This window comes from Nothoprocta perdicaria, unplaced genomic scaffold, assembly GCF_003342845.1.
Source record: "Nothoprocta perdicaria isolate Ctin4 unplaced genomic scaffold, notPer1 scaffold_63, whole genome shotgun sequence".
Lineage (NCBI taxonomy): Eukaryota > Metazoa > Chordata > Aves > Tinamiformes > Tinamidae > Nothoprocta > Nothoprocta perdicaria.
In genome coordinates, this window is record NW_020455899.1 from 2,043,943 (window position 1) to 2,052,128 (window position 8,186).

General features: G+C 40.2%; 1 protein-coding gene across 1 annotated transcript in view; it reads right to left on the reverse strand.

Moving 5' to 3' along the window:
- Window positions 1-239: 239 nt before the first annotated feature.
- The window catches only part of SLC44A1 (solute carrier family 44 member 1), a 58,595-nt gene continuing 50,648 nt past the window's right edge, over window positions 240-8,186 (reverse strand). Inside the window, exons 15-16 of the mRNA XM_026049912.1 lie at window positions 7,410-7,490; window positions 240-5,218 (exon numbers count right to left, since the gene is read on the reverse strand). Coding sequence (XP_025905697.1) covers window positions 5,195-5,218; window positions 7,410-7,490 — 105 coding nt within the window. The 3' untranslated portion in view covers window positions 240-5,194. The remainder of the gene's footprint in view (window positions 5,219-7,409; window positions 7,491-8,186) is intronic.

The following is an 8,186-nucleotide window of genomic DNA, read 5'->3' on the forward strand; positions in this document are numbered from 1 at the left end:
GATGGCACATGTGTGTCCTTCGCGGCCACGAGGGCTCTGTGTAATGCTGGGTGTGTGTGAGAGGTGACGGGGTGACACGGCGTGGCCTGCAGGCCTTGCTGCCACCACCGCAGCAGGACGACAATTCACGTTCAGGCTTTACCCGGGGCAGCACCACGGCAAGCCCCTCACAACAGCTCGCCTCAAAACGGTCACAGGCGGTTCTTGCAATCCCTCTAACAGCCCCGTAAAGGAGTGCAGCACTCGCCTGCTCATTTTGCCCTCTGAGGGGCACCTCCTCACGCTGAGCAGGGAGCCCAGCTTTCATCGCAGMGTTAAAATTAAGAATCTGAGTCGGCTCCCAATTTGCTAATTCCCACAGTATTCAGTACCCTAATCTCATAAAACTGTTCTGAAATACTTACCTGTCAATGAAGAAAAGCTGAAATTGTCTTTAACCATATGGAAGTGGCTAAAGCTTAACTGTTAAACTTAACTGGTGCTTTTGCTCTGAACCCTGGTCACTTTGGTCTAATTATAGGGCCGTGTTTCTGCAAAACAGTACCAARCACTTCAAGTATCAAGCCCTGCTTGGCCTATTCACACATCATTTGACTGCTACAGTGAGGCAAGTGAATAGGATCTGATGGTGTTTTTCCAATTTTTTCTGCTAGTTCCAACAGACCTCTGTCAAATAGATGTTTTCAGAAGTATTCATGTGATTTATCGTTACTAGAAATAGTTTCCTAATTCTGAAATCATTGGAGAGATTTGGCTTGATTGCATCAGCTTGCAAACACTGCAAGCCACATCACAGCTCTGTTCTAGAACAGAAATTCTGCCTTCCATACACAACACCCACATCACAGGAGACAGGTTGCATCTCTTCTTTGATCTAAGTATTTATACATATATGTTTATATGTAAAATCTTGAGATCTGTAATTTGATCAGAGCACAAGAAATACAGATTTACTAGCCTTTATGATCTCTGGTGTTACATGATGGCATCAAGAGCAGAAGTGAAATAGTTGAAATAGCATTTAAAAATATTTAGAGTAGACTTCTGTCAACACCAAGAACCAAGCTGAGTGCAAGCAGTGCTTCAACAAGTCTTTTGGGTTTTGTCCGGGGAACAGATTTTTAAAGTTTTTTCCTCACAAAGATGAAAAAAAGATTTCTGTGGTGATAATGTAACACGCAACCAAACTGTTCAGGAAGCCATAGACTTGACATGTTTAAGTTTAGAAAATTGTATCTGTACAAGGATGCTTAGTAGTACCTATTTTAAAACCTTATTAAGAGTAATTCTTAAATCACGGTGTCATATTCAATACAGCATGTAATATACATCAAGAAACAAACGATCACTGCTTCATGGTTAGGCGTATATATGTCTGCTGCAAGCATTTTATTCTGACTTCATGATGTACATTCACAGAAGACATTATAACCATTCAGAGCAAACCACTAAAGTGCATGTCATGAGGCCACATCAAACATACTGTCTCAAGCACTGGCTCGTTCAAGCAGGGCTTGTCTCTGCTTGGCATCCCCATTTTCTGCTGGAAGAGTAAGAGCCAGCTTGCTCCCTGGAGCTTGCTGTAGGAAAAGCCCTTTGGGAAAGGAGTGACCACCCTGAGAAGGTACCGAAGGGAATGTGGGGAATGACTCGCTCTTGGGTTAGCTGCTGGGTAGCTGCGCCTCCGACAGGGCTCTCCAGTGTTCTCCCTTCTGGGTCACRCTTTCCTAAGGCAGACTCATGAGGAGTCTCCAGCCAAGGTAAGGCCACGTGTAAACCTCGGTCCCTGCTGCTGACGTGCTTAGCCTGCCCGTGGGAGTGAGGGCCTGCTCTCCTAGCACAGCCAGGTCACAGCTCAGCCTCGCAACATCCTGAATGTTGCCACAGGAAGGTGTGAGGCGCATGCCGGGATCGGCTYGGAAAAGGAGGGCAGATACTCTGCCGCTTGAGGCTCCTTTGCAGGGAAGGGTGGAATGGACATGAAAGCCATGAGTGGGACGAAGCTTCCTGAGGGCTGGAAGAAACTAAAACCTCACACCGGTCAGCTTGTGAGTAACGTGGAAGAAAAAATAGCACGCAAAATAAAATCTGAGAATTTTTGAAATGGTGTATTTGCTCTGCTTTGACATCTAACTGACTGGAGCCTGTGATCCAGACTGACTGCAGGAGCTGGTAACCAACTCGGCTCATTTTTGGGTCCCACTGAACCACTAGCCCTCACCCGCTGCTCAGATCAGTGCACCTTCCAAGGAGACAATTCCTCAAGCTTAGCTGTCCCATTTACACCCTCTGCGGTGCTACTCCCAATGCAGAATCAGCATTACTTCCCAGACAGAGCTGCCCACAAAGCGGCCCATACACTTGCCTACAACGTCAGCTGGCATGTGAAATATTTAGTCCGCCACCCCCAGCAGCTCCCAGCGCCTCTACTGCCAAACAGGGATCTACATTCGAAGTGTTCTTCTATTCTACTATCCCCATTACCAAAGGAAATGAAAGAATTGTTTAAATTTATCCTGAAAAATTCCCTCTTTGGACTTCGTTTTTCAACTTATCTCCTCCCATGAGACAGGGCTGGAAGAAGGTAGCCTGCATTTTTGTTGAAAATAAGCTACAAGGAGCATCCAAAAGCTTTGAAGGGCCACTAAAATGACATTTTRGTATGGCCAGTTTGTAACTGACAAGCTCTACATGCCAGGTATATGCTCAAGAACAGAACAAGATTTTATTAAAAACTTCATAATGATATATATATATATATCACTCCAACATTACAGCTACCCATAGAAAAGCGTTGCCTATATCTTTTAAACACTATGTCAATAAAGCAAATTTATTTGTAAAACAGGATAAACTATTATAAAACTGGTGCACAGTCGAGTCATACAAAAATACAAAATTTGTTTCCAATTGCAGTCCTATTATGAATTCAGAGAAAAGCCCCCATCCAGGACTTGCAATGAGCAAAGAGCACAAGCCTGTGGAAGGTGTCATGGCAGAAACATGATGTCAAAAATGTGCAGAATCCAAAGTTTCAACAGCTTCTTCAATAACTATGGTTACGCTGGAGCAAATGGGAACATATTAAGTCTCTTAGCCTTGATATCCTATTCCTAGGATTCCTCTGAGCCATATTTAACTTGTGTTGCCAAACCTCATCGATCTACACAGATGTTCCGTGTGGAGTGGCCACTCTGCTCGCAGGCCATAGTGCAGCAAAAATGCCTTCTCTCCACAAACTAAAGGCTGCTCCAGGGCTCCTTTTAGGTAGCCTGACAATTAATTTGCACTGAGAGGCCCCATCAGCTCTCAAATCTAAATCCTAGTCCAGGTAACACTTAAGCAGAGGTGTAACCTGCATAAGCTCCATACAGTCTCCTCATGTAAGTGCAACAAGTGCCTAAGTGCTTTAAGGATTAGATCTTAAGTCTTTTTGCTTCTCCCTTAGTTATCATTTATGAAAGCAGCATTTTCACTTTCAGTATTTTTGGAAGAATTTAGTTTCTGTGATAGGAAAGGAGTAAATCCTTTTGATTGACTTATTGAAGGAAACCTAAATGAGTTTAAGTACCAAATTACCTACAGAAGCAAAAGTGAAATATTTCACTATTGCCAAAAGCACTGACTAGTTAGTTACATGATCAAAAAATCCCCAAACTACCAGTTCAGAAGTAAAGTCCTCTGAAAGGAAGCACATTAAAGTTATTAAAACTAAACCCTGATGACATGAGTGGTATATTCCTGTCCAAGACATACCTCCCCATTTTTCTTGCAAAGTTACCGTAATAGGGCTTTTCTCTTTCAAAAAAATTTCTTGAATGGAGTGATCAAACCATTGAGGCATTATTTATTTGTACAGAGCTTATATTTAGTGCAATAAGTTTAAAAATTCCGCTCTGAAATATTAACTTTACATTAACAAAAATAGTTTTCTTAAAAAAATTGTAACAAAAGGAGTATATAGCATAGACAGATCATGAGTTCTTAGCAAATACACTTGTAAGCATTTACTGTTACAATACACTGAACAATTGAATATTAGCATTCATATCTGGTGAGTTTCCGTAGTGAAAATAAATGTAAATTTCTACAAATAAAAAAGAGTATATCCCCTTGTGGTTATGTGATAACTTTAGGTAAATATTCTGGCAGTGACACTTTCAAAGAAATGTTTTTCTGCCCTTTCCTGTTTTACCCACCTGCTACAGTACATACAAACATGAATGAAGAAACAGGCAAGGAATGGTCCCTTCCACCTCCCAAAGCTCTGCAGCATTAGATGAAATAAAGCATATACAGTACTTACTTTTTTGTACAGTAAGAGAGTTCATGTCTCTTCCTATCCCCAATATTCTTACATATAGTCATGATTTAATCATGAGTATGGCTAAGACTGAGCTTTAATAAACTGTTAGTTCAACTGCTCACATGGAAAATCCATACCCTTCAAAGGAGCACTGCTGAAGTGCAAAGGAGGTGACTGACATTAGGGCGAGGGGGAGAGGAGAAAGTAAGGTAAAACAGGAAAAAATTGCATATAAAAGTCATCCTTCCCCATATTCTGGTTTCTGTAAGCATGGGCTCCCACACATCTGAATACCTGAGAGGTTGGTTATTGTGATATCTGATACTGAAACAAAACTACATGTCTCCCACTGTGCCCCATCAGGGCTCTAAGGTAAAATGTCTGCTCACAAATCAGAACTGAATTAGCTCTCACTGAAACCACCTTTTAAAAAACTAAATTTGATTCTTTTTTTTAATTGGAAGGTTTTACTCATAATTGTCCTGTATTTAGTGTAAATTTAAACAAATCAAGCAAAATTCTCAGCACATTTGTGGTTTCACAGGAAATCGCATACTTGATTCTCTAAACTCAATCATCATTTATCTTTACAATGATACCTCCTCTAGATTATAAAATATCAAGCAGATAAGAATCAACAGTTCTATGACCACAATGAATAATTGAAAAAGAAAAGAAAAAATGGAACAATGATAAAGCTGCTTGTAAAAGCCACCCGTATGAAAAGAGTACATGTTTCACAAAAATAATTGTTAAAAAAAGTATTAAATCCCTGTTCCTTTTCTCTGATTTTGGCTGTTTATATATATATATGTGTGTGTGTGTGTGTTTATATGTTTATATATACTGTTTTGGAATGTCAATGGGTTCCATAATGGCTGGCTAGTTTCAAGATGAACTTGCTCCAGAGGCCTAGAAAACAAAGTCATATAGTACAGTCTTAGACAAATGCCAAAGGATAAGGAGGAACTGAATCAAAGGGGTCACTGGAAATAGTTAAAAAATAAAAAGTGTGAAAGGGATTTTTTTCTTGTGCTTTGATAATCTCTTTGGAAACAGAAGGTCCTAAATAGTTCCTCACCTCTGCTATTACAACTGTGTTTTGTGAATTACATTTTTACAACTAATTGTCATGCCTAAGAAATAGCATATTTAGAGAACCTGAGGCAAAACAGTATAGATTCAGGTTTTTTAAACAGTTTCATTTCATCTTGCCACCCCTAACTTTGAGGTGATAGGCATTACTCTCAGAGAATATACTTATGAACCTATCCAGACAGCATGAAGGGCCTTTATCCATGCCTCAGGAAAAGGTTTCAGAAAGTGCACAGGGGAATTTCTACTACCCTCACTGAATTCCATTCCTGTCGGGAAGCAAGGTCCCAACATTTCAGATCCTATGCATAGGAACTGCAGCTGCACATCCCAAAACCAAAGACCACTCTGGAAAATAAAGCTCATCAGTTCCAAAGGTGACTATCAAATTGGCAGAACTGTGGGCATGTCCACATGGGACACCAGAGGCTCAGTATCCCCCAGCAATCCTAGCAGGACTTCCAGTGGTTGCCAGGATTGAGTGCCTGCAGCCAGGTTTCCAAAAGAATGAAAAGGGGCTTGACTTGCAATTGCCTTTTGTTTGTTTGTTTGTTTGTTTTAAAATCCAGGCTTTAGGCAGGCAAGTACAAACTTCTAGGTAGCAGTCTGGGCTGGCTCTAGGAGAGCACAACTGGCAAACAGTCTGAATTACACGACAGAATAAAATTTGGGGGTGATATTTTTTCTCCCTGTCACTAGAGGATGTGCAAATCCCATTCTCAATCATTCCCAAGGCAGTTTTACATTTGAAGTGCTTAAACCACTTTGAAAAAYCCTCACATTAGTGTTTCTGTTCAAYGAGAATTAGACCTTGAAGGAAAACATAAATGAACATAGAACTAGCTTGCAAAATTTAAAAATAAGGCAGCATTTAGGCATAAGCAAATCTAGAGGCTGGTATGTTATAATGAATAGCAAAACACACAAAGCTAAGCATCTATTGTTTCTAGAGCAGGAACTCATTTCAGCAAGGTCAAAAGTGCTCATGCAAGAGGGCTACACATACATAATTAAAAAAAAAAAAACACTATTAGCATATATCCCAAATATTGGGGTTCCTTGAATTAAAAAAAAAAGTTGTTCACTTGGCAACAAACTGAGACAAGCCCCAAATATTCTGAGAAACTCATGGTAGAATACTATTTTTTTTTTTACAAAGTCATATTGCACAGTGACAAATCATACCTTGCCCAGCCTGGCTTCTCATCATATGCTCTCATTTCTCCACCTTCCAAACTCATTCTCCTATACTGATAGCTGTATTATCTGTACCATTTAGAGCTGCTCCTTATTCCAGGCTACTCAGACATGCAACGCCTTCCTAACAGGCAAACCATAAGTAAAACAGGCTGCAGAAGCATAAATGATGCATTGTTCACTGTCTCTGTATCTGACAGTGTGAGATGCAAAGAGCACACAGGAGACAAGCAACGTAAGTAGTCGGCAATAAAAACAAACAACTGGGAGAAATGTCATTTAAGCAGGTTGAAAGGAATCACCGTATCCAACCCCCTGGCACTGTATTAAATGATCTGGTCAGAGCCTGAATGCCTGGTTCTACTTTGCAACAATGGATGCGCTCAGTAGTGTTCTTCAGGCTCATATCCTGAATGCAGGATGAGCAAGAATTGTTTAGTTCAGCTCTGTAAAGAGGACTGAAGTCAGAACAGACTAATGAATTCCAGAGTCATCTAGTTTTGAGAGTGCTCAGTAGTGGGGGCTGTCTGTATATAACACCTAGCATGCACTACTAATCCTAATGAAATGATACTGCTTGTTTCATATGACACAGTTCCTTTCATCTTACTTTTACAGGAGATGGTCTCAGCTGTGACAAAAACTCTGCCATCCAGGTGATAGGCAAGCTCACAAACAGAAAAAGCAGAACATCTTGAGTGATACAGAGAACAAAAACTTCTCCTGAAGAAGTGCAGTCAGTAAAGACAAAGAGGGAGAGGAAGTAAAAGTGAAACTCGTGGAGGATCTCCACCTCCTCATCTGCACCTACCATTGGTTTTAGCTCTCTGCCCTCAGCTCCACCTCCYCGGCCAGCTTCTTTCATAGATTTTCTACTATTCTCCACAAACTCCTGGAAAACAGTAATAAAGTGATATGCAAACATCTACTCTAGATACAAAACCTCACAAATATTCTACTTGTAAACACAAATGTGAACATTCTTCTCCCACTGCTTTTGGTGAGACTTCTCCATGAAGTATCAAAAACCCCACCACAAAGTTCTCCCTTCAGACCTACTTCTAAAGAACAGAAAGCCAAAAACATTTTCTGTTAAGAACTGTTAGAACTTTCACACTTAACCACATAATTACCAAAAATTTACCTTCATGAGACACTTTTTCAACAGGAGGGCTAAGAAAAGTTTAATAGTTTACTTCTAGCCTACAACACTTAGGGTTACGTTTTTTCAGGGATATCTTCTGTGGTTGCCACTGAAAATAGGAAAAAGATCAAGAAACTCACTAATTTAGCAACAAACTGTCACCTAAATATGGCATTAGGAGCAGAATTTTTCATCTTAATCTCTAGAATGAGTAGGGGATAAAATGGAAAAAACAAATAATAAATCAACTCTGCAAAAGATATCCAGGTTTCCAAACGTAAGGATGAAAATAAAATTCTCTTGTTTCAAAGTATGGCGGATTGAGAAGCATGCTTGGGTCTCTGTCCATTTTAAAGTTAAAAATAAAAATTCTCTGTGATATTTACATGTGTTTGAAAGTGGGAGAAAAATCTACTATGTGCTCTCTTCCCAAGAGCAGATGCT